This window comes from Serinus canaria, chromosome 14 (genome assembly GCF_022539315.1).
Source record: "Serinus canaria isolate serCan28SL12 chromosome 14, serCan2020, whole genome shotgun sequence".
NCBI lineage: Eukaryota > Metazoa > Chordata > Aves > Passeriformes > Fringillidae > Serinus > Serinus canaria.
The window spans coordinates 1,414,201-1,440,439 of record NC_066328.1 but is presented as its reverse complement, the minus strand read 5'-3'; the positions used below and the strand labels follow the sequence as shown (position 1 = coordinate 1,440,439).

The following is a 26,239-nucleotide window of genomic DNA, read 5'->3' as shown; positions in this document are numbered from 1 at the left end:
TATTGCTTTGTGTGTGTAGAGCACAACCCATCTCTGCCACACAAGAACTTTCCTGTCCTTTCCCACCTCCCTGTGGCCCCAAAATGACCAGAGATCCTTTTGCAAATTCAGCTCTGCTCTGGGTCACTGATTTAATTCTGAATATGTTCAGCTAAGTAGGTATCAGGGGTCTGCAGAGCTCACCTTTTACAACTTCAGCTAATAAGATCTATTTTTCCCCCAGCTGTTACATCATTTTTCCATCCAATAAAGGAAAATAAATCCAGAACAGGTGGAAGTGCCTCTCATGGTTTTCTCCCTGACCTTGAACTGAACCACTTGACCTCAAAGTGAATTAAGCAAAAGCTTTATTGCAGTTTTCAGCATTTACTTTTGCAACTTCCTAGAGCAGAGGAAGTGCTGGGACATTGGCACAGGCTGTTCTGGGAGGTTGCAGAAATTCATTTATGGACACCTGGAAAAACAGGTCGGACAAGCATCTCCAGAACAGCCCATGCATTTTTCATCCTGTCTCTGGGCACTGGGGGAACTGCCCAGCCTCTCCCAGTCCCTTCAAGCTGTATTTTCCACAGTTTCTATCCATTAGTTTTCTTTTCTAGGGCGCCTGCAGCCAGGAGACCAGATCCTGGAGGTCAATGGAGATTCCCTAATTGGGGTTACAAGCGAGAGGTACCATGTCCACATGGAAATTTCCCATTCCTGTTGCTTTTGTGGGATTCTGTGGAGTGGCTTAGGCTGTGGGTTGTGTGGAGGACACCAGGGCATCATTCTGGGTGCTGTTTCCAAGAGCCAACTTGAAAATTATCAGACAGAAATCTTCAATATAAAAATAGACCAGAGAGACCAAATTGTATCTGAGATGCTCAGACATTTCCCCAAAGAGCCGGGTTTTAAACAGCTCCTGGCACCTCCACTCCATCTGCTGCAGCTTCCCAGCACGTCCTGCAGCTCCCAGCACAGGAGATCAGCTGGTGCCTGAGCCTGACAGTGCTGCTCCAGTTCCTTCTGGAGCCACGATCCAGCCCCTCAGCTCCCCACCAAGAGAATCATTCACAGCTCCACAGGAGCACCAACACTTTGGGGCTCTCCTTTCCCATGGAACACTGTGCTATCCTACTGCCTGCCTTGCATTCCTGCCCAGCTGCCGAGGCTGGATGGGGCGCAGGATGAGGAGCTGGTCCTGCTGCCAGAGCCCCAGAGCAGCTGGGCTTGGTGCTGTCCATGAGAACATCTCTGTGGCTGTGGGAGGCTGTGCCTGGCTCCCAGCAGCTGCCCTGGCTGCCAGGGGCACTTGAATTTTGACTCAGAAAATGGCTGTCCCTGGGATGGAAGCTTCCCCAGGCTGGGAATTACAGAATCCTGGAATGGTATGGGTTGGAAGGGACGTTAAAGAGCACCTCATTCCAGCCCCCTGCCATGGGCTGTGCAGGAGCATTTGCTCTGCTGTCTTCTGGGTTTTGCTATCAGGGACTTCTCACTTACTGCAGAAGTGGGAAAACCAGGATATGGCTGTGCTGCCTTCGGCCTCGCTGCCAGGGCAGGGAACGGGGCATGCAGCCAAAGCTCGGCTGCTGGCAGGGTTTGCCCAGGCCAGGGGTCTGTGCTAGCTGTGAGGCCAGGGGAGCACTGCTGGGAGCTGGGATTGACCTGTCACTGTCCTTGTGTTCCAGGGCTGTGGACATCCTGAGGACAGCATCGGCCACCAGCCACATGCGCCTCCTGATCGCCCGCGATGACGACGCCAGGTCAGGGGGACACTGGGAAGGGACCTTGTGGCACTCCTGGGCACCACAGCTGGAGAGCCTTGGGGCAAATCAGGCTCAAAGCCCACGGGGAAGGCAGAGGTGGCCAGGGGTTTCTGGTCACTGCTGGGAATTCAGTGGAGCTGTAATGGAAGGAAGCAAAGCTTCCCTTGGTGGCTCCCAGCTCCAGCCCTGCCTGGGTGAGGTCCCCATGTCTGTGGGACATTCCAGCACTGAGCAGATTTCCACAGGTGCTTCCCCAGGGAGAACCAGGGCTGCTCCAGTCTTGGCTGTAGGGTGGCACATCTCCCTCAGCTCTTCTGTGTGGTGTTTCAGCACATCCTGCACAGAGCACTGGATGAAGATGTGCAGAGACAGCAGGATCTTCCCTTTCCTTTCTGGAAACATGGGGAAGGATTTTTCTGCTCTCCACTTTTTTTTCCCACTTAGTTTTGTCTTTTATTGATGCCCTGCTATCTTTTAAGTCTGTCTTTGATCATGGGTGAGCATCTGGCATGTAACAGACACATTGAGTTAAGGTCTTCCTTTCCCAGAGGTTTCCTCCTTCTCAGGGAGATGGGAAGTTTCTCCCTGAAACCTGTCCCTTTGTTCCCCCTGGAAAACCTCACTCTCTCTAGAGAGACTCAGAGGGTTTGGAAGGAGAAGGGAAGAATTCAGTCTTGTCTTGACTGGGTTTAAGCTGTGTAGGACAATGATGGTGCCATGAGAGAGAGCAGAGCTGTGGGAACCCAGGAATGGATTAGTGGGGTCTTTGCTGATATCCCACAGGAGATCTGGCACAAAGTGCTGGCACATCCTCTCCCTTGACAGGAACAGGGGCTGGGGGAGCTGAGGTGCTGCAGGAAGCAGAGGAATGAGGGTGGGATTTGGCAGAGTGTGGCTGTGGGCAGGCAGGCTGTGCTCTGCCCGCGGGTGCCTCGGGTCAGAGTCCCTGCTGAGCACACCCAGATCCCGTTAGTGTGGAGATGATGGATGATTAATGATGGATGCATTCCTTATCCATCAGCTGCTGTGCAGCCTTCCTGCCTTGGCAGGGCAGTGAGAGTGCTCTAATGACAGGCGTGGGACTAATTCTGACACAGCAATACACTGCTGGAAGAATTATTTGCTATTAATGACGGGCTGCTTTTAGCACCCTCTTCCAGGGGAAATGGCATCTCCTGTTATTACATTAAGTGCAAGTCCTTCAGCAGCTCTGAGGAAGTGCTGGGTGAAGCAAGTAGGTCAGCAGGGATCCTCTGCTGCAGGTGGGGTTGCTCAGGATGCAGCTGTGGATCACAGCAGTCCCCTTGGTGGGGCAGAGTGCCAGTGGGCATCTCACACTCTCCCAGCAGGAGGGACGGGGTCCCACAGCTCGCCTGGCATCCCTGTGTCCAGCACCAGCACGACTTGCTCTGAAACACTCGACTTCTCAGCCACAGCCCCCAGTCCAGGTTTTCTGCCTCCACCGTGCTCCGTTCCAAGCTGTTCCTGCAGCTCCCAACATCCCAAATTGCAGCAGATGTTTCCTGAAGCACTGGCGGGCGTGGCACCGGCTCCCCCTGCTCCTGCAGTCCCCGGCCGCCCTGCGGGGAGCTGGGGCAGGCAGGCAGGGCAATGAAACTTTAGGCGATTTATTCGGCCTCCGTTCACTGTTGGTTATCTGCTAAATCTGCAAAAGGTTAGCCAGAGGGAGAGAGGGGAAGTAATCAGTTTATTTATTCCTTTTTCCAAAAGATTTGCAGAGATTTCACTTACATAATCATCTCGCAAACTGTTTAATACACGAATACATATCTCCAGGATTAAGGGCTGTGGGAACGTGGGGAAGGACTTTTCTGCTCTCCAGGTTTTTTTTCCACTTAGTTTTGTCTTTTATTGATGTCCTGCTATCTTTTAAGTCTGTCCTGGAGCGTGGGTGAGCAGCCAGCGGGGTGGAAAGGGCCCATCAGCTCTGGGGGTGATGCCTGGGGAGTGCCATGCCATGAGCTGTGGGCAGCTTCCCTCCTTCCCCCTGCCCAGCAAAGCACCCTATGAGACCTGAAGGCTGAGGAGGACACAGGGCAGAGAAAATTCAGTTTATTTTCAGATCCTTCCACACTCAGAGCACTCAAAGCACTCCGGAGGAGGGAACATCATGGCTCTGGGTTTGGATCCAACCCTCCTGCCAATTTTCCCAATGACTCAGCTGAGTAGCATTTTGTTGTGGTTGCCCTCTGGTGAATTTGAGTCATAAATGCTATTATTTGTCTCTGGAGTTAATTATAGGCCCAAATTACCTGTGCTTTTCATGGAACTCAGTCTCTGGCATGTATCAGATGCATGTTTTGGGCCTGTCGCATCAGCTGGGCTGCAGAGAGCAGCAGTAATGCCAGGGCTTGAAGCAGAGGATTCAGATTTGGAGCTGGACTCACCAGGTTTAGGCGATGCTTAAATCTGATTTTCATCTGTGCTCACCTTCAGCTAATGAGGATAGTTTTATTGCATAGTCATAATTATTGTTTATTCATTCTCAGCCTGAAAGTTACAATAGTTCCTTGTTTCTCTGCGTGGCACAGATATGGGCCTGGTCTGTCAGGTTTATCACTGGGAGGAGCCAGTTTGTGCTGCACCTCTGACTCCTGGCAGGATAAAATGCTAAATTCATTGTGTCTCCACATGAGATGCATCCCAGGAACAGGGGCTGTTGGATTAGCAGGGCTCACACAAGCAGCAGGAAGGAAAGGCTGCTGCTCTGCAAGTGCCCTGCAGTTTGGAGCAGGATCAGACTCACAGGATCTCTGAGGCTGTAAAAGATCTTCAAGTCCAACCTCTAACTGATCTCCCAGGTCGGAGCATGGGTGCCATGTCCAGTTGGTCCTTGGACACCTCCAGGGGTGGGGACACCCCCACTGCTCTGGGCAGCCATTTCCAAGGCCTGACCACTTTTTCCATGGAGAAATTCCTCCTGGTGTCAAACCTGACCCCCCCCTGGCACAGCTTGGGGCCATTTCCTCTTCTCCTGTCCCTGTTCCCTGGGAGCACAGCCCAACCCCCCTGGCTGTCCCCTCCTGTCAGGAGTTGAGCAGAGCCACAAGGTCCCCCCTGAGCCTCCTTTTCTCCAGGCTGAGCCCCTGCCCAGCTCCCTCAGCCCCTCCTGGTGCTCCAGACCCTTCCCCAGCTCTGTTCCTTTCCCTGGACCCCCTCCAGCCCCTCAGTGTCTGCCTTGTGAGGGGCCCAGAACTGACCTCAGGCCCTGGTAAAGGGGCAGAATCAGTTCCCAGGTCGTTGTGCCCACCCTGTGTCTACCAGCAGAGGGGCTGTGGCAGGACCTGGTGCCTGGCCTGGTGTGGATGCAGGACAGTCCCTCCTGCCCTGCCAGCCCTGCATGTGACCGTGACAGCTCAGCCCATGGATCTTTTGTTCTGAGCACTCGGTGCTAAGCTGGCAGGGAGGGCTGGGGCTCACTCCAGCAAGGCTGGGTGTGCCAGGGACAAAGGCTGTGCTTTGGGAAAAGCAGCCAGCCTTTCCCAGAGCAGTGAGCTGCACCTGTGCCTGGCACTGCTTCCATCCCACCCACAGAGAGGGAAGGCATTGAATGGTTTGGGTTGGAGGGGGCCTCAAATCTCATCCCATCCCACCCCCTGCCATGGGCAGGGACACCTTCCTCTGTCCCAGGCTGCTCCAAGTCCTGCCCAGCCTGGCCTTGGGCACTGCCAGGGATCCAGGGGCAGCCACAGCTGCTCTGGGCACCCTGTGCCAGGGCCTGCCCACCCTGCAGGGAACAATTCCTTCCCAATATCCCATCCAGCCCTGCCCTCTGGCAGTGGGAGCCATTCCCTGTGTCCTGTCCCTCCATCCCTTGTCCCCAGTCCCTCTCCAGCTCTGCTGGAGCCCCTTTAGGCCCTGGCAGGGGCTCTGAGGTGTCCTTGGAGCCTTCTCCTCTCCAGGTGAGCACTCCCACCTCTCCCAGCCTGGCTCCAGAGGGGCTCCAGCCCTTGGGGCATTTCCATGGGCTGCCCTGGGCTCTCTCCAGCAGCTCCAGGTCCTGCTGCTGTTGGCCCCAGGGCTGGGGCAGCTCTGCAGGTGGGGTCTCAGCTGAGGGGGCAGAATCCCCCCCTGCTGCTGCCCACACTGGGGCTCAGCCCAGCCCAGGGGGGTTTCTGGGAGCTCACAGCCAGGGCAAGTCCAGCTGTCAAAATCCTCCAACAGCCAAAATCCTTCTCCCAGGGCTGCTTTTGATTCGTTTTCTGCCCAGCCTGGATTGGGGCTTGGAATTGCCCTGACCCTGGCACTTGGCCTTGTTGTGCTTTATGAGTTTTGCACGGCTTGTGCTTTATGAGTTTTGCTTTATGAGTTTTGAGGGTTCCCCCTCTTCAGGCTGTCCAGGTCCCTCTGGATGCCCCATCCCTGTCCTCCAGGGTGTGACCTCCCCACACAGCTGGGTGTCAGCTCCAGGCTGGCTGGGGATGCCCTAATTCCACTGGAGCTGTGTGAGAAAATCTGCCTTTGTGATGCTTTTGGAGTGCTCTGGGTTCATGGCTCCCACTCACCTGCAGGTTTGTTTTTTTTTGAAACAAACCAGTAATTTCTGATGTCACAGGCTCCACTTTCTCTCCCAGCTGTGGTGCAGAGCTGCGGTTTCCAGACGCTGTGTAACCTTTGATGTAGGATTCACCCTTTGTTCTTCCAGGAACAAAAGGGCAGGATAAAGAGGCATTATGAGATAAAAAAACAATTTTCTGCAGGGAGATTGACCCCCTGCTGCTTAATCTGTAGCAAAGTCATCCTGGATCTGGCTGCTGCTGGCAGACCCCCCATCCCACCCTGGGGCTGGCTGAAGGCTGTCCAGGGCCAAGCTCTATTGCAAGCATCCTCCAGACCTCAAATGTTTGCATCCTAATGAAAAAAACTGGAGAAGGGCTTGTTAAAATGAACTTTCCACCTCATACAATGCCACGGTTGTTGTTTTTTAATCAAGCTGGGCATTTTAGTCCTGCAGGCACCTGACAATTCCCAATGTTTTAGCAAGGGTCAAATTTTAAATATTAAAGACATCTTCTGAAGCCTCTTGGTGTCTGAAAGCACAAAGCAAGGCCTGCTGGCATTCCTTCAGTGCTCGTTCATTAATCAGAAATGTTTGGGCATTGTCTGCCCGCGTCCAGCTCCTCCGAACACAGCACTGAGCACAAAATTAATTCCCACGAGACTGGCACCAGAAAGTGCTTTACTTTCTGCTGGGATGTGTGCCTCAAGTTAGTCATGTGTTTGTGTCCCTGGTGGAACTGGGGCTGGCAGGACTGACCAACAAAGCGGGAGCTGGGACGGTGGCATTTGGTCACATTGTCCCTAGGCTGGACCCAGTCTCACAGCTCATCCAGGCTCCTCAGAAAATAATGATAAACCTCCTTTGTGGATGAATTTCAGGACACAAAATAAACAACAACAAGGAGTGCTGAGCCCATGCATGTCCTCACTTATGACAGAGTTTGCCAGCACAGGTTGGTGACGGGGTTTGCAGGGTCACAGAGCTGCTGCACCAGTTGCATTTGCATTGACTAAGAGCATTTCAGCCATTGTTTGGCGTTTATAACTGCCTGTGTGCTCTGCTGGATTATTATCTGAGGAAAATAGAACAATAGATGACCACAGAAATACCCAGCCCAAAACAAAACCTAAGTGCTGATGGCTTGGTAAGCACTGGAAATAATGGAATGTGAGATTCCAGCATGTTGGACCTGCCCCTGAAGGGGTCAGGGAGGGGTAAGGCCATGGCTGTGTGAGCTGCCAGTGAAACTGGTGTGAATCAGCTGCAGAAACACAGAGGCTGTGCTGGGAAACTGGAATAATTCTGCTGAGATCCACCCAAGGCTCAGCTCAGGGATCCAGCCAACCAGAGGCTGACTTGTCCTTCTGCTTTCCCAGAGCTTGAGGAACCATTTGGGTTGGAAAACCCTCTGAGACCCTTGAGTCCACCATTAAACGATGTCCTCAAGTGTCCCATCCACATGGTTTTGGAATACTTCTAGTGATTCCACCACTTCCCTGAGCAGCCTGTTCCAGTGCCTGACATCCTTTCAGTGGAGAAATATTCCTAATAATTTACATATTTTGGTGCCTTACATTATGAAATTGCCTTCTCATGCACAGTAAGTGCAGGTCACAAAGGGCTGGCCCCACACAGTTGTCCCTTGGTGGGCCACCAGAAATGCCTGCCACTGTCTTTATTTAGATCCAAAGAATTCCAGTGCTTGGAGAATGGCTTTGATCATCCTCTTGCCCCCCCTACTGTTTTATCACCACCATGACTGGGAGGACACAGCATCTTCTGGGTGTCCTTAGTAGCATCTTGGCTGTTCCTGGGAAGTTTGTGCCCAAGAGGTGAAAGCCAAAAGAGCTCTGTGGGACGTGGGGTTTCTGAACAAAGTCGTGGATTTTTTTAAGGTCATGGGTTTGGTTGATAAAGACAATAGTATGGATGCAAATATTGGGATTCACCAAGGCACGTCACTGAGCATTGTGTGACACTTGGGTTTTAAATTAGCATTAAATGGAATGAATAAGGCATAAATTTGATGGCAATATTAGATAAGACATGCTCTAGTCTTTGAAGTTTGTTAATGAGCTGGTTGCAACCGGGAAGATGTAAATTACTGAGAGCATTTCCAGCAGGAACCTGAGGAGCTAATGATTCATTCATCATTTAATATTGTTGACTCTAATCTAGCCAATAACACCCAACATCTGTCCTGGTGAGGAACGCAGATGACGCAGCGTCTGCGAGTGTGTCACAGCAGTCTCCTCGCTCAGGGAACTTTGCTGTGGCTGGGTTCCTACAGGTTCACCTCTTGAGCTTGTCTGACTGTCAAGCCTGAGAGGGAGCCACTCATAAACCAGGCTTTTCCTGGGGCTATGGCATCAGGAAGGCTCCTTCCCATGGGGATTCCCTCCTGCCTTCAAAGACGACATCTAATGGTGTTACTGTGGCCACTGAAACAACATTTTCAGGGTCTGTCCCACTGCCTGGATGTTTATTAACTGGCATGTGTAAGAAATTAGTCATCCTTAAGGATCTCTCTGCCAAAAGGTCAGATCCTCCAGGTGGGATTGGGTTATGAAGGGAGAGAACACCCCCCACTGCAGAGGGACAACATGAGAGCAGCATGGCAGGGCGGGATCAGAAGGCTGCTGAACATGAGCATGACGAAGATGTGATTCCTTTCCATGCCTCCTCATCTGAAAGGATGCGAGGGGCTCACAGCAACTCAAAGAAAGGTTACAGAGATGAGGCAGGAGCTGGTAAATGTGTACAATGGTAGTTCTTAATGGTGTTCAAAAACACAAAAAATGGTCATGAAGAAAATCACCTGTGGTGTACAGGGAGTTCCAGCTCATCCAAGGGCTCAACATGGTGGTCAGACTCAACCTGGAATAAAGCATCTGGTGCCTGGGCATGGAGATTGGTTTCCAGAGGATTTTGGGGGTGAGATTGCATGCAGGTCTGTGTTGAGGTGTCATGCTCCAAGGGTATAGCTTGTGATGTTCATGGAGACCATCATCATGGATGGGTTGGGAGAGGGGGCTGATGCTTCTGCAGGTGCCCCAAAAGCCATCTCCATCTTTACTCCAGCAAGAGCTACAGGATCTGCTTTCTGTCCAGGAAAAGAGGAGGAAAAACAGAGAACAACCTGTATTTAACTGTACTAGAAAGAGTCACAAATAGGACAAGAATTTTTGGGTTGTGTTCGCAGTTACAGCTCCTTCTGCCAGGGTTTAATCTGTCTGGTACGTTTGCAAAACTTTTGACCCTTATAGTTGGGGGTAAAAACATTCCCAGGAGGGTCCATGAGGAGGGCTGCAAGGCAGGATGCAAGGCAGGGCTCCAGTGTCCATCCCGCCCTCTCTCAGGAATGACAGTTCTCAGCACAGAGCTTGTCCATAGAATCATAGGATCATAAAGATTGGAAAAGATCTTTAAGGATATGTCCCTTCCCAGCTCCTCTTGCCCTGAACAGTCTCCAGGGCAGGGAAGGAGCACTCTGGAGCTCCAGTCCATCACAGGAAAGTTGCACTGCCATGAGATTGATTATAGACCTGAAGCCTTGCACAAGCTCTTGAAAGCAGGGTGTTCCCCTTGTGCACAAGGAAGCTTTGTCTGCTCCCACAGCTGGAGAGCACAGGCCCTGCAGCCTTGGTACCCAGTCCCTGCCATCAGGGGCTCTCTTGCCATATGATCATGTAGGGGGAGTTCTGAGCAGCAGCTGACTGCACCATGGTTTTATTTGCAGGAGAGAGTTCTCTGAGCTGCTGGAGAAGTTTGGCTCCCAGAGCAACACGGGCTCAGCACGGAGCTCGCCGGTCCTGCAGGGTGGCAGTGAGTAGCTCAACAGGGAACTGAAAGCCTCTCTCTCTGCAGAGAGAATTTCCTTTATCCCAGTGTCATTCTGAAGGAGCTGTGGTTGGATTTGAATAGGTGTTGGGGTGGAGGTTTGAGGAAAGCTTGTCCTTATTGCAGACCCTTGGTGCATGCCAAGAGCATGGCCAGTGCTGCCACAGGGTGATCAAAGGAGACTTGAATTGGGTCATAACCACTCCCCTGATCCCCACATTCCACCTAACTGATGTGCTGGGCAGGTGACTCCATCAGGAAATGCAGCTGTACATTTTTGCTTCGGATTTCAAGGCGTTTTAGCAATAATTCATTTAAAGATCATTATTTTTCATTTGCAAATGGGAAATGTTTAATGAGATGCAACAAGGTTGACCTAAGCAAGATAATAGCACAAAAAGCCATGTGTGCCTGGGGAAGAAAGCTTTCCCTACAGCTTGGCATCCCACCAGACATCCCACCCTTCCCCTGTGGCAGAGGTGTGTAGGGTTGGCAGAGGGGTGGTAATCCCACACTGGAATTGTGCCAAGGAGGCTGAATGTTTCCTCTCCTTCAGCCCTATCCTGATGTCTTTAACCCCCATGTGGCTTTCCCCAAAATTCCAGGAGTGCAGCATCATCTCTCAGCAAGGGGTAGGGTGATGCTGGAGTGTTTGTGTGCCCTGGACTGACTGTGCCTTTGCTGTTCAGGTCGGTACCTGGAGAGCACCTCCTCGGGCTCATCCTCGCGCTCGCAGAGCCCGCTGCTGCTGAGCCCTGCCAACTCACACGGCCCCTTCCTGGGGAGCCTGGCGCACACTCCTCACGCACAGTACGTACACATCCCACCAGCCCGGCCCACTGGGGCACCACCAAATGTCAGAGGCTACACCCACTTAAGAATTCCAGTGCTTGTTGAATAGTTTTGTTCATCTTTATGACCTCTCTACTCTTCTATCACAATGGTTCAGAGGCATCTCCTGGATATGGTGGTGACATCTTGGCTGTTCCTCGGAAGTTTGTTCCAATGGGGGTGAGAAAGTTCCCAGTTGAGACAATCCATATGTCTGCACCATGGAGCAGCTCCTCTTCTGCAGGGGTACCAGTCATCAGTTTTTCTGACTCTGGACTGAAGGCCCTTGAGACAGTAGCTCATGTTCAGACTCAGGTGTTTACTATTTCTTATCAGTAAAACAGTCTCACTACTGTGAGTTCAGCAGCTTTTCATTAGAAGGCACAAAACGCCCAACAATCTCTTGTTACAAGGTCTTTTAAGACTAAACTATCCAATGAAGAACAGACATCTGGATTATTTTCCCTTTTAACCCAATAACTGATCCCAAAGAGCCCCAACGTGGACTTTTCTGCCCAATTACAAAAAGCCACCCAAACCCATGGAGAAGGAGGAAGAAGCAGCATGAAGAAGAAACCCAGGACAACACCTGTGTCCTCCATCTTGCTTCCATCCACAACATACTAAAAATCCCAAAGCCTAAATTTCTCACCAAGTGGTACACCTGCACTGCTCTCTATAATCTATTTCACACTTTTGTGGATTCCAGTCTACCTTGGAGTCTGGGAAACTTTCTCCATGAATGAGGGTCAAAGTCAGTGCTCCCCTTGGGGTCAGGGCACCCCAGAGCAGACAGAGAAATATTCCTGGTTCCCTGGGTTTCCACACTCTTCCTCCCCTCTGAATCCCAGGGAGAGGCCATGGTTTCCAGACAGCTGAGAGGGCCCTGCACATCACCTGGTAAACCATGAGCAGAGCATTCCTGCAAGGCTGGTGCTGCTTTCAGGAGCTGTTTTTGGAGCTTGTCTCCTATTGCCCTGCTCCTGGCACCTTGACCCATGCTCCAAGAGCACAAGCACCTCTCCATGCAAACATCCCTGATGCCCTTTACTTTGGGGTCATCAGCCTGCAGTCACCTCATCCTTTGGTGGCCAGAGCATCTCCCAGAGTGTTTTCATGTGGCCATCTGCTCTGGCACATTCCGCAGGGTCAGAGGTTTGGACAGGCCGAGCTGGTTTTTCTGCAGTGTTGTCTCCAGGGCCCTTCTCCAGAGGGACAGCTCGGAGGGTGTTCAGTCATGGAATGGGGACCATTTGTCCCCAGGGCTCGCAGCTCCCCTCCTTTGCCAGCACAAACAAGCCAAGGCACTGGTAAAGAGAATCAGCCCTCACTGCAGAACCAGTAAATCCTCTTGCTAAATACCAGCTTATTAGGGATTTGCAGAGGACAAATATTTGGCACCAGAGGTTTAAGCTGCTTGCATGGAGTGAGAGACCCACACAGAGGAGACACCAGATCATCTACTTGGCAGCTGCTTTGGACAAGCCATCCTTACTGTGCTGTTAATTCCCCTCCAGGCTGAGGTGTAGAATCCAGAATGGGTTGGGTGGGATGGAACTTCAGAGATCATCTCATTCCAACCCCCCCACCGTGGGCAGGAAAATGGACATTTACGCTAGAGGGGCCTGTCTTGTTGGCCTGCTTGCCATGCTGTGCCATGTTCTGCTTGTCTCCATGCTGCTGCCAGGCCCCAGAGGTCTTCCTCTGGAACCACAGACCACTGGTTTGACCTGAGCATTGGTGGTCAGCTGTGAGATGTAATTTGGGCCATGGGTCTTTTCATGCATGTGGCTGCCATCCCTTCTGCTCACCACAGATTGTCCCCAGGCTGTGACTTCTCATTGTGGCATCACCTGAGGTCCTGCCCCTCCAGTCAGTAATGGGAGCTGGATGCTATACAATGTCACCAGTCAGTGTCTGAGATTCTGGGTTGAACAGAGCATTTCAATGCTGTATTTCATGACTTCATTTCCCTGCTTGTTCACCTGAAAGCAATGTTTTATCATAAGACTATGGCCCATCCACCCCTTCCACTGGGGTGTGTGACCACCAGGGATGGCATTGCTTGGGAACATGTGCTGGTGTCACTGTGGGGCATGGGATGCACAGCTGCTGTTTTGTCTGAAGTTGTAACATGAGGAGCCAGTGCAGACACTTCGGGCAGTGGCTGCTGTGGAAATAAACTGAAAAGCAAAAAGCCAGCTGCACCCACCAGCTGCACCCATCCCATTTGGAGGAAGAGGCTTGCTTATCCTTATGACCACCAAATCCTTCCCCAACTCCCCCTGTTGCAGTGCTGCCCGTGGGAGCTCAGTGAAATCTCTGCTCCCACAACTCTGCTGCTGCCAGACCTCCCTGCTGGCACAGAGCCACTGCTGTGGCCGGGCCTTGGTGGCCTGTTGAGTCCTGTCCATCAGCTCTTGGAGGGAAGGCTCCAGCCTCCTGCTGCTTCTTTCCATCCTCAGCTGGGCAAGCCACCTGCCACAGCAGCAGCTCACAGTGTGGTGGGTGTTGCTGTAAGGATGCTCATTTCTTAAGGCATCTTGCATGATTTTGGGTCCAAATCCTGGTTAAGACACACCCAGCTGTGTATCCTGAGCTTCACTTTGATGTTTCCTAAGAACTGCTTGATAGCTGATCCATTTGTAAATTGCTGTCTGGTGATTTAGTTGGATTCCAGCAACAACTGTGTTAATCATTTGTGTGCTTTTGCGTATAAAACCAGGAATGCCAAATATATTCTGGTTAAATCTTTAGTTTCTTCTCTAAACAAGTATTCCCCTATTGGGGATTAGGGGAAGCAGTCACTTTAGTAACACTGAACAATGTCTGCCAAAGAACAGGAGGCCTCACTTCCCTTTTCCAATGGTGGGTGGAAGAAAGGATGCAAATAAAAGGCTGGGAGAAGGTAGAAGGATCACACATGGAAATAAATCCAGGCAGTTTGTTCAGTGATATGAGAAGATAACCCAGATCACCTTGAGTCACCTGCTGACTTCTCTCCCTTGCAGCTACTCCATTGACTCAGGAATCCAGAGCATTTCTGTAGCAAACTCCTCTGGCTTGGGGCTGACAATCAGTGGTGGATCCAACAGGCCTGACGGGCCCATGATTTATGTGCAAGAGCTTTTGCCAGATGGGGACTGTTACAAAGTAAGTTGGTGTGGAGACCCTCAGGAGGGCATGGGGACCTTTCCTAGAGGCTGTGGCTGTTCTGAAGCAGCTTTTCTAAGAGTAACTGCATGGACTAATGAGGATTTGTGTTGCAAGAAAAGGCTTTGGGTAGAGATGTCCCTTCTCAATGCTGTGTCTTTCTCCCTGTTTGTTTAGGATGGTCGGCTCCGACCTGGAGACCAACTTATCGCTATCAACAGAGATTCTCTGGTGGGCAGCACACATGAGGAGGCCAGAAAAATAATTGAAAAAGCCAAATTCAGGTAGGCACAGAAAGTATTTCCTGTGATCATCAGGTGCTGCTGAGTCTTAGGCAGAGTGCTTCATACCAAGGTTTGGCTTCAAGGGCACTATTAGCCTTAAATGATTCTTTAAGGTGGTCACATCAGGAAATCTTGAAGGCATGGATCATCCTGGAGTGTAATCCAGACTTTCCCAATGTTCTGGGCCTCATGAGTATCTCCTATCACTGCCCAGTAGAGCTTTGAAACAGAACTTAAGTTAAAAAAAGGGGAAAAAAGGAGAGAGACCTTATGGATCTGTACAAGAGGGTGGAGCCAGGTGGGGATTGCTCTTTTTTCCCAATTAACAAGTGACAGGACAAGAGGAAACAGCCTCAAGTAGTGCTAGGGAATATTTAGATTGGATATTAGGAACAACTTCTTCATGGAAAGGGTTGTAAAGTGCTTGGCACAGTGGTGGAATCACCTAGAAGTGTTCAAAAGCCATGGAGATGTGGCACTTGGGAACATGGCTTAGTGGTGGCCTTAACAGTACCCAGGAAATGGTGGAACTCAATAATCTGAAGGGTCTTTCCCAACCTTAACCATTCCATGATTCAATGGAATGCAGCTGGTGGAGATCCAGCTGCACTGGTGCAGGCTGCTCAGGCTTAGGTGAGGTTATCCTGGAGAGAGAACCACAAGCACAGGAGTTCTGCAAATTTGTGCCTTTTGTTTTGTTAATAAGATGTTGTGTGTTTGCTGTTTGTTGAAGACACGAGGGAAGCACAGAAGTGGCCTTTATCCCTGGGAGGGGATGGTTACATCCTGGACTGTCAGTGCACAGCAACAGCCCATCCCCACCTCCAAAGGCTGTGGGAAATGGCCTGAGCTCCTGCAGGCTGAAGGTCCACGTGAGGTCCCCAGAGGTAGGTGGAAATTCATCTCTAAAGAGATATGATACCAATCCTGGAGACAGATACCAATCCTGAGATCTTTCCTTGATCAGAGAACTCTTCTTTAGGGAGTCCCTAGTAATACTTCTGGAAATGCAGTGGGAAGTCTGTACTGTTGATGTATTTACCTGCAGGCAGATGTTTTAAATCTGAAATAATTTCTTCTCTCTTGAGTTTGAGACAGAGATGGATCTGTGGAGGTAATGACAGGAGTTTCATCTCCAAGGCCTTCATTCAGACCTGTTTCAAGAGTCTCAGGTTTAAAAAAAAACAAAGCCTTTCTGTGGATAGCAACCTGCATCTCATTCATCACCAGTCATAGGGCTGGAAGGGATCTCTGGAGTCAGTTTGATCTAGGCTCCTAGCCAAAGGCAGGCACAGCTCTTTATTCTTCATGCCCTCTGATGAGGATGAATCCCCAGCATTCCTGCACAGCCCATTCCTGCTCATGACTGCTCTAATGATAAGCCAGGCTCATTCCTCCTGCAAAGCCAAGCTCCACTTTGTGTTTGCAGAGAAGTGCTCAAGCTGTGAATGGCTGGACAGGGTTTAACCACACAACCCTCGGGGTCTGCAGCTCCATTCTGTGCATTTGTCACTCCCCTCCTGGACTGGTGCCATGCTGGGTGTCCTTTCTGCCCTCTTCCACACAAATTTCCTTCAGAAGGGGCTGGCTGGATGTTCCTTTCATGCAAGACCATTCACAAAACACCTTGCTGTCCAGACCTGTGGGGACACAGACTTACATGAATGTCACATATGTGCTGTCTTTGGGTGCACCAGGCTGGAGATGTGCCCTGGAAATTCACCAGAGCCCCTGGAGCTGTGGCTGGGTGCTGTGGTTGGACCCCTCACCCCCAGCTTGTGTGATGCTGTGCATTTGTTTGAAATCCCACCATTGGCTGGACTGAAATGGCTCCTTTCCTCACTTTGCTGCTGAAAGATGGAACTTCTAATGAGGTCTGGACTTCCACACCAGGGAAAGAGTGCCCAGGCAGGTGTGCTGCCTGTCTGTATGTCCTCACACAAGCCCTGTGCCCTCTTGGCACCCAAGTCCCTAGTTGTGTCACAGCTCTCTTGGTGGTGCTCACCCTCAGATTATTTTTCCCTCTTGCTTGTGCTTTCAGCCATGACATAGCACACAAGAAAGGGTATGAACTGATCTCAGCTTCCTGCCCTGCTCACTGGGATAATTATGGGTTTGGGCTAAATATTTAACCTGGCTGTGGTCAGACTTGGGACCTCCCTGCTGGATTGGATGCAGAGCTTCAGGGAGAACCTCTTCTGGAGAAACCAGGCAAGGTCAAAACCAGCCCCAGCACTCAAGCACACTTACACTACGGGCAGAGCTATTTGGTTGTGACCAGAGGTTTTGGTGTGGCTCAGGCTGTGCCAGGTGCTCCCAGAGAAGCCCCTGGGATCTCTTTAGGCCCACCTGCACAAGGAATGTATGTGGTGCCCTCATGGTTCTGCCTTGAACTCGATCTCCTGCTCATTATTTACACCAACAAATTCTTAGCAACTGTCTGTGCCATTTTGTTTTATTTTTCTAGAATAGACGTGAAAATCCTTTTCCTGTGCCTTCTTTGTCTCCGGACATTTGTCCACCAGAGCTCAAAGTCTCAGGTGAGTCCTGCTCAACCATTCCCTTTGTGTGAGTGACAAACAGCTGTCGCTCCTCAGAGCTGAGAAAATTACAGAATCACAGAATAGATTGCCTTGGAAGGGACTTTAAAGCCCAGCCTTTCCCACCCCCTGCCACGGTCAGGAACACCTCCCACTGTCCCAGGTGGCTCCAAGCCCTGCCCAGCCTGGCCTTGGACACTGCCAGGGATCCAGGGGCAGCCACAGCTGCTCTGGGCACCCTGTGCTGGGGCCTGCCCACCCTGCCAGGGAACAATTCCTTCCCAATATCCCATCCAGCCCTGCCCTCTGGCAGGGTAAAGCCATTCCTCTTGTCCTATCACCACATTTTTATCAGTGTTTATACTGCTGGAGTGGAATTTAATGGGGTGATGGTGACACTCAGCCTGCTCAGAGAGAGGGCAGGCAGCAGCTTGGTTTACCCAGTGAGTAGTAATTATGTCCATGTTTGCCCATAGCAGCAAAACTCTTTACTAAGGCATTCGAGGACTGAGGTATTCAAGAAGAAAAATTCCTCCACTCTCAGCCTGTGGTTCACTTGCAGCAGTGGCTTTTCCCACCTCAGACATGCAGCAGGCTCTCCACAGGCCACATTCCCTTCTGGGGGGAATGGGGGGGTGTCTTGGACACACAGCATAAAAGCAGTCAGGTAGAGAGTCGGGATGTACCCAGCAACCCTGGGCTCTGAACAGGCTTTGAGGATGTCCTCAATTGGCCAAACTGGGAAATGGCTTAGAGATGTTAAATAAATCAGATTTCTCTCTACATCCAAGCTTCAGTTTTTGCTTATTTTTCTATTCTGTGTTTCATCTCTATGCTCTGGGTCTCCTGAGCTCTCACCTTTTGTGGAGAGAACCACTCTGTTCATCCAACAGTGTGGCAGCAATGGGGGGTGAACCTGAATCACCCTGCAGCTTCCCAAATCCCTTAATACTATTGAGGACACCTCAATAATCCCCAGAGCCCAGGGAGACAACCTCCACCAAGGTACCCCATACCCCTGTGATAGGAGGTTACTCCTGCCCTGAGGGAAAGATGGACTTTCCCAACAAATCCTGAACAAGTGCTGCCCACCATTTTTGCAGCCTCAAATCCAACAGCCCTTCCTTCCCTGGGACATTGGCTCTGCTTACAAATCCCTGTGCCTTGCTGCAATTCCCCTCTGGAAGGCTAAGAGCAAACCCTGCAGCTAAACTGTGTTTAGTCTATACCTGGGACCAGCAGGAGATGGAGCAGCTACTCCCAGGAATGCCTGGCTCACCTGGCTCAGCAGCTTCAGCTCTGCCTTCCATGCTCCCCTGGAGAGGCCCTGGGATGAGGATGAGCTCTGTCCTCCCTGTCCTGAGTGCCCTGCAGGTGCCAGGGACACTCTCAGGTGGTCACCACGGACAGCCAGTCCTGGTGATGGGGACAGAGCAACTCTCTACCAGCAGTTCCCACCCATGGCCTGACTTATCAGGGGATTTGATCACTGCAGGATTTGAATGTGGAATGCCAAGGAGGCTTTGTGTCAGTGTTGTCATCCATGGAGACAGACAACTGGCTCTGAAAGGACAGCCAGGCTGGGAGCCTGGGCCAGGCAGTGCCTCTCTCTGGGTGCCTGATGGATGCCCTGGATATGGCTGTGTCCAGACCTGACAGCAAAGGCACATGGAGCTAATCCTGATTAGCCATGGGTCCAAGGGTAATGGCTCTGCCCTTGAACTTGGAGAGGGAAGTAGTGGTGGCTGATCCAGCAAACCCATTTGCTGCCTCTTGCTGCTTCCCAGCTGCTGGCCTTAGCAGAGCAGATGGATGCCTGGATTAGGAGGATTATGCAGCTCCTCTGCTACTCACTGCCTTCTCCTGGCACCTGGGTCTTGCTCCAATCGCCAGGAGGGTGAGGTGAGGGAGAAATGCTGCAGGAATTCCAGAGAAGCTGTGGGACTTGGCAAAAGAGGGCACCCTGGGATGTTATCCAGACCCAGCAACAGGAATTGCTCCCTGGGCAAATCTCATGACTGGAATGAGAAGGAATCTTGTAATCTGGACTGATGGTTTGAGGGTGGGCAGGGCAGGCACAGACCTGCCCCTTCTGGAGTCTGGTTGGGTTCTTCAGGAGCAGGTAACACCTCCTGCAGCCCTCTTCCCAGGGGGTATCGTGGTTCCTTACAGGCAAGGGTGAATCATAATGGAAAAGGTGAGGCTCCCTCCAGGAAATGGAGGGGCAGGACTGGACTTTTGTGCTCTGGACCTTTCCAGCTGTGCAGCAGTGCTGGCAATGCTGAGCCAGCTGTTGGCAGCTGGATCCTCCAGCTCATGACAGCTTTTCACCGGTTCAGCAGCTGCTGCCTCTGCCTCTCTCTGCCTCTGTGTCTTCCTCACAACACATGTGGCTCCTTCTACCCAAAATCCCTGCCTGCCCAGCTGAGGGGAAAAGGGTTCAAGGCTTTTTGCAGTCTTGGGGAGGGAAAAAAATCTCAGACACTTTCCACATCACTTTTAATCTGTTCATTCCCATGGGTGTCAGGAATTCTTTCTGGTTTGTTTAATCAGAGTAGACAAGAACCAGGCAGATTTTAATTCATTTTTCTCACAGTTCACCAAAACTCCAAGACTCCACAAAACTCTGTGATTGGAGATTTCCAAAGTGCTGGAAAAATTTTGCAGTCCTTTGTTCCTGGATGAAACATCTCACTTTAAACTACTTTCAGAAGGATTTGCCCCAGTATCCAATCTTTCCAAGAGAGGCCTAGTTCAGCCTTCCAGAGCTGGTTTCAGTAAATCCTGGACTTGGATTTTTGCCCTGCTGCACACACTTTATATTTCATGCAACAAAAGATCTGAGTTTTGCTTTGCAGACACCTCTACCCAAATGCTTCCTCATTAATATTTGGTTTTGATTTTTCAGCACCTGCTTCAGCTTCTAACTACAAAGCAGCTTCAGGCACCAAACCTAAAGTAGCACTGGATCCCCATATCCGGCTCAAGGATGGAAAATTGGAACTGGTAAGTGGCAGGGTCCCTCTCTCCAAAGCAAGGTCTCCTCCTTGTGCTCTGTGCAGGAAATAGTTCATCTTCAGGTGAGCTTGCTGGAGGTTGAGTCCAGCCTCCAGCAAGCTCAAGAGGGTGAAACATCCTGACTGTGTCCAAACGGGCATTTAAACATCCCTTGGCTCATCTTACCTATTTCTTGGTGCTCCATGAAGTTCCAGAAGTCTTTTCCTGGCAGCTGCACCTCCCTTGGACATCAAGCCATTGGCTAAGGTTGTGCCCTCCAAACTTTTGGTGCTGCTGTCACTGCTAGGGTGACCTCGGGCAGCCTGGTGTGCAGGAGGGAAGGCTGAGGTAGGAGTTATCAAGGAGCCATCCAGAACCACTGATTCTTCCATCATTTTGTGGAGAACACATTCCATGGACATGGAAGAGAGCTGCCCATCTGCTCACCGAGACCCTGGGGAGGGGCAGGGTGCCTTGGGGGGCCTTGTCTCAGTCTGGCACCTTGGGTTCTTCCGGCGTTTGTGGGGAGATGTGGGGACAGAGCCCTTTGTGCGGGGCCGGGGACACCACGGAGGCCCCGATGTGACGAACATCTGCTGCCACCCGACGGCAGCTCAGCGGAGCCGTTCTCTGAGCCCTCCTGATTCTCCTAAAGCGGATATAGGGTGGCACTCGCACAGAGACCTCTGCTCCTCGCGGGGACAAAGCAGCTCCTCTAGGCTGGCAGGAGCACAGCCCTTGGCTTCACTTTTCAAAGCTCTGTTAGCTTGGGGGTGACACCGACTGGCACAATCCGAGGTGGCTTTGGGGTGGCCAACATCCCAAAGTCTGGGAGCCTGCAGCAGTGCCTTGCTCAGGGGGGGTGGGCAGAGGAGCGGGTGGTGGGACTCGAACGGGAGGACAACAGAGGGATCCCAGGGACTTGGTGCTGGTGCTGGGAAGGTGAGCGAGGATCCCTCCCCAGCCCCTTCCCAGGGAATTTCTGGGAACTGCTGGGAGCAGGAGCTGTGAGTGCAGCCTGGCACAGGTGAGCGTTTCACTCGGACTCTTTCCCAGAGTCTGCTGAGCTTGACTTTGTCTTTTAAAAGCTTTCAGTTGCTGCTGCCAGCAGGGAAGTGGGACTTGCACAGGCTTATCTGCTTCTGTGTGCTGCCCTGAGGTTGAACTGATAAATATCACTAGAAGTTAGGGCATCAGGAGTAATGAAAGAGCAAAACATGCAGTGGAGGAGCAAAATGTTTGAATGTCTCCTCTCTCCATAAGAAACACTCTGTTAATAGCTTTTATCTTCCTGGTCCCAAACACAATTTCTGGGCAGTAAGAGAAAGGAGAGGCTGAGCTCTTGCCAGCTGAGTCTTGCTGAGATTCCACTGGCTTTTGATAAAAGTCCTGAAAATTCATTGGAGCTGCAAATCTGATTGCAGATAAAATGCTCTTGGAGGGATGTGAACCTGTGTTCAGGAACAGACATTTCTGTACATGTGCAGCAAAGGAGAGACTGCAAATCCAATCCAAGCCTGTTCCTTTGGGAGTTGCTGCCTGGAGAAAGCCAGCACCAAGTGTCTTCCCAGTGCTTACCCCAAAGAATTGCTTTTCCAGTATTTTTCATTTTAACGGCTCCTTGTTTCTGCTCAAGGTTCTGCAGTACCTTGGTCTGGATGTGACCGAGGAGAAGAAGAGGCAGCTCCGGCAAAGCCTGACCACGGACTCACAGGGGACTGTGGCCTATGGAGGTGAGCAGGACCTCTGCCCAGGGGGATCTGACATTTCTGTGCAGCTTCACTGGCAGCTAAAAAGGGAAAAAGGGACAGAAGTGGCTGGTGAGACACCTGCCTGGTAGGGATGAAGCCTATAAAGGGGGGAAAGCACAAACACAAAAGAAGGCATTCTTTAGAATCATGGAATCATGGTTGGAAGGGACCTCAAAATTCATCTCATTCCACCAGACACCTTCCACAATCCCAGGCTGCTCCATGCCCTGTACAAGAGGACACTTCCAGGGAAGGATCAGCCACAGCTTCACTGGGAAACCTTTGCCAGGGACTCACTGCCCTCACAGGGAAGAATTTATTCCTAACATCTAATATAAACCTACTCTCTGTCAGTTTAAAGCCATTCCCATTGTCCTATCATGGGTAAACTCAGACTAAAAGAAAGTTGGTGCAAGAGTTTACTTTCCTTAAAATCCCAGCTTTCCTAGCAGGAGCTAGCCAGAGGAGACACAGAAAATGAAAGCCAGTTCTGCTTTCTGTGGCCTTCCAGAGCATGGCTGGCCCACAAGGTCTGCTCCCCAGAAGGCTTTCAGCAAAAATCCAAAACCATCAGCAATGTCCCCAGCAGAGAGAACAGTCACAAGGCATCTGGATCAATGTTTTGTGCAGGGGGAGGGATGGGACACAGAACCACGGCTCTCTCCTAGGAGTGACTGGAGTTGTTGTTTGTGGAAACAGAAAAAAAGGATGACTGGGGGTATTTAGCAAATGTGCTGCTTTTGCAGAGAGACTCTGGCTCCTGCTGCAGCCCAGGGACCATCCAGGACAGGCTGCAGGGTGGGACCATGTGAACCTCATGAAGTTCAACAAGGCCAAGTGCATGTTCTGCACCTGGGTCAGGGCAGTCACACGCACAAATCCAAGCTGGGTAGAGAAGGGATGGAAAGCAGCCCTGGGGGAGGATTTGGGGTGTTGGAGGGTGAGAGCTGGACATGCCCTGGCTGTGAGCACCCAGGGCTGGGCTGAGCCTTGGTATGGGCAGCAGGAGGGGGGCGGATTCTGCCCCCTCAGGTGAGACCCCACCTGCAGAGCTGCCTCCAGCTCTGAGGTCTCTGGGGGAGACCTCAGAGCCCCTTCCAGGGCCTAAAGGGGCTCCAAGAGAGCTGGAGTGGGACTGGGGACAAGGGGTGGAGGGACAGGACACAGGGAATGGCTTCCACTGCCAGAGGGTAGGGCTGGATGGGATATTGGGAAGGAATTGTTCCCTGGCAGGGTGGGCAGGCCCCAGCACAGGGTGCTCAGAGCAGCTGTGGCTGCCCCTGGATCCCTGGCAGTGCCCAAGGCCAGGCTGGACAGGGTATGGAGCCACATGGGATAGTGGGAGGTGTCCCTGCAGGGGATGGAATAAGATCATCTTTATGGTCCCTTTGTGCCCAAACCATTCAATGTTTCTGTGATTCTGTGACTGGAAGCTCTGGGACCCTGGCGCCACCTCCCTGATGGTCCCCACCTGTCCCACGCAGCCCCTTCTGCTGTGCCTTCCTTCATGTCTGAAAGCAAAATCAATGTGGATTTTCAGACTTGTAAGTTTAACACCTTTTCTAAGTACTGAACTCACTGAGTTGTGTTTTTGTTTAAATCAGCAACACAAGAAATGTCCAGCAGGTACCTTTTGTTAGGAAAATGTGGGTTTAGCTTAAAATTTTAAAACTTTCAGAATCACAGTCATGAAAACTCCCCTGTGAAAATATCTGGGGTTTTATGGGTTTTAAAAAAGTCAATTTTTTCAGTTGGATAAGGAACAGGAGTCTGATAAAGGCTGTAAACAACTCATTGAAGCTTGATGGGATTGCTGACAAATCCAGAATTATTAGAGAAACCTGTCTGGCATCTCTAAACCCTGCTTGGCACCAGTGGATGGCCCCAAAATCAGTGCATCTTCTCTTAACCCACAACAATTTTCTCTTTTAGCCTGGTAAAAACTGCTTGTTTCTCACAGATGTTCTCCAAGCACTCAGGGATCTGATGCAGGAGGAGCTGGACGAGGCTGGTCTGGATTCCAGCTCTGTGCTGTTCACTCAGCATGAAGTGGCCAATTTGCTGGACACATCAGCTTTTCACTCCCTGGTCAGTCACCCCAGAGCTCTGCTACATTGAATCCATGGATCTTCTACATGAAATCCATGGAATTCTGAGATGGGAAAAGCTAATTTACCATCTTCTGGTTGTTCTAGGGTTAGAAAGACAAAGCAGAACTATTAATTAATCATTTTTAATAGAAAATTCTATAAAAGACCTCAAACTTCTCATTTTTAATAAGGAAATAAGAGTATCTATGGGATAATATGAGGAAGCAGCCTGGCAGTTATGCAGAAGGAGAAATAGCCATAATTAATCAATTCTAAGTAATTTCATTTCGTTCACAATGTGAATATTCACTCTAGCTCTGACTCCTTTTTTAGGTGATTTTGATTCAATGTGTGATGAGTCTGTCCCTCTCCTTGCAGACCTTTGACTCTCTCAACTGCAATGGCAGCGAGGACCTGGAGCAGCTGCAGCTGGAGATGAGGGATCTGCGGCACGAAGTCCGCAGGCTGAAGGTGGAGCCTCCCCTCAGAGCAGATTTCTTGGCTGGGGTGTTCTGCTGTAGCTCTCTGTGGGGGTAATGGGGTAGCCTGTCCCTCTGGAGAAGTCACCAGTTTGCATTCTGTGCATTCCTCGTCACACAGGAGCCTCTCACCCTCCACTCTCCTTAATTGCCTCTTTCTTGCTCTCAACCTCAAAGGAAAACTTATTTGTACTCAAAGCATGCAGTCCCTTCTCAGCAGGGAGCTAATATATTTAAAAAGCAGCTCTCATTAAGAATTCCAGTGTGTGATTAACAGAAGCAGCACCTGTGCTCTCACCCTCACCTGGCTGTGAGCACCTCAGCTGTGTCCAGGTGGAATTCTGCAGGTCACAGCTCTAAAAGCTCTCTGTGGGGGGGCAAAGTGCACAGAACTTCTGTAAAATGTTGTGGTGGGTAGGGGTACTCTAGAAAATGTCCTGCTTCTAATCTGGTGAAAATATTTCCCACAGTCTCTCCTGAGAGAAGTGGAGAGCAGCAAGAAGTCGATGGAGGATGAGCTTCAGAGGCTGAACCAAGTTAGTGGAGGGATTTCTGGGGTGCTGGGGTGGGTTTGGGGCTTGGCAGCTGAGGGGGACTGGTGTGTTCATCAGAAGTTCCTGGTGCTTGCAGAAGGCGCTGGGGTTCCTGTCGGAGAACCGGAGCCTGCACAGCAAACTGCAGATGGCTGAGGTGGTGCAGAGACAGGCCCACAGCGCCGAGCAGGACTACGAGGAAGTGATCCACCTGTTGGAGGCTGAAATTGCAGAACTGAAGATGCAGCTGGCAGGGAAAAAAGCAAAGCACGTCTCTGAAATAGAGGTAATGCAACCCCCTGGAAAAACCCACAACCCTTCAGACTCTTCTTCTGTGGGTTCATAGGGTCATGGAATCATTTGGGCCAGAAGAGATCATAAAGCTCATCTCATTCCAACCCCCGGCCGTGGGCAGGGACACCTTCCACTATCCCAGGTTGTTCCAAGTCCTGCCCAGCCTGGCCTTGGACACTTCCAGGGATGGGGCAGCCACAGTTAAGGTTACCCTCCTTCTATTTACACAGGAGAAAATGAAATATTTGCCGTGTGGGACCACAAGGCCAACACAGTCTCTGGATCTGTGTTATACTTTGCATAACTTCCACTGTCCCTTCCCAAACAACACTGCTTTTGCTCATAGCGAATGACACAAACTGTTGTTTCCAAAAGCCAAGGCTGGAGCATCACCACCACCTTTTTCCTCCTCCTGTGTCCCCGCCTCAGGAGGACATCCTGGAGCTGAAGAGGCAGCTGTCCCTGGCTGATGGCCAGCTACGAAAATCTGAAGTCTCTCGGAAGCGCCTGGAGATCTGCAATAAGAAACTGCTCCTGTTTGTGCAGGTGAGGTGTGGACCTACCCCACTGCTGCAGCATCACCACGGCCTCTTTCCTTCAGGGTGCTTTTGCAAGTCCAATCAACTTCCTGCTCCATAAGCAAGAGGGTTTTTTTCCTTCTCTCACCCAAAAAAGTCACTGTCTGTTGGTTAGGAAGAAGCAGGGAATGAGCTCAGATCTCCTCATACCCCTGGGAGCAATGCAAACTCCGTGGTGCAGGTTTTGCTGGTGGCTCTGCTCTTCCTGGCTCCCTGTGCTGAGGCTGTCAAAATCATCCCTGCTCACCTTCCCTTGCTATAGCTCTATAAATAGGAACCTGGAGAGTGGCTTTGCTCTTCCAGTTCTTTTCCCCCTGGATTTCCTGCAAAATCTCACAGTTTAGTCTTTCAATTGGTGGGTTTTCCACTTCATTTCCTATATGGGGAGCACCAGTATGTGTAATTAATAAACTGGCCAGGATGGGAAGAATTAGTAGTCAGTGTATCTGCTATGGCTACTGGTGGCCTGTCCCAAGAACTCTTGAAATCAAGCAGAAACAGTGTAGCAAAAGGAAATGTAGATGCTGTGTCCTCTGCTCCAGAGAAGGAAGAATTAAATGCCCCCAGAGCTTCAGCACTATGTGCTAGAGCCTGTGCAG

General features: G+C 51.0%; 1 protein-coding gene across 1 annotated transcript in view; it reads left to right on the top strand.

The window, feature by feature from the left end:
* LOC103817953 (syntaxin-binding protein 4-like) overlaps positions 1-26,239 on the top strand; it is a 38,007-nt gene that overhangs the window by 7,335 nt on the left and 4,433 nt on the right. The window contains exons 5-19 of the mRNA XM_050980273.1: positions 600-669; positions 1,671-1,745; positions 10,010-10,095; positions 10,800-10,920; positions 13,953-14,094; positions 14,272-14,378; positions 15,112-15,265; positions 16,846-16,918; positions 19,827-19,924; positions 21,552-21,648; positions 23,627-23,754; positions 24,135-24,227; positions 24,706-24,771; positions 24,866-25,054; positions 25,492-25,608. Of these exons, the coding sequence (XP_050836230.1) occupies positions 600-669; positions 1,671-1,745; positions 10,010-10,095; positions 10,800-10,920; positions 13,953-14,094; positions 14,272-14,378; positions 15,112-15,265; positions 16,846-16,918; positions 19,827-19,924; positions 21,552-21,648; positions 23,627-23,754; positions 24,135-24,227; positions 24,706-24,771; positions 24,866-25,054; positions 25,492-25,608 (1,616 nt within the window). The remainder of the gene's footprint in view (positions 1-599; positions 670-1,670; positions 1,746-10,009; positions 10,096-10,799; positions 10,921-13,952; positions 14,095-14,271; positions 14,379-15,111; positions 15,266-16,845; positions 16,919-19,826; positions 19,925-21,551; positions 21,649-23,626; positions 23,755-24,134; positions 24,228-24,705; positions 24,772-24,865; positions 25,055-25,491; positions 25,609-26,239) is intronic.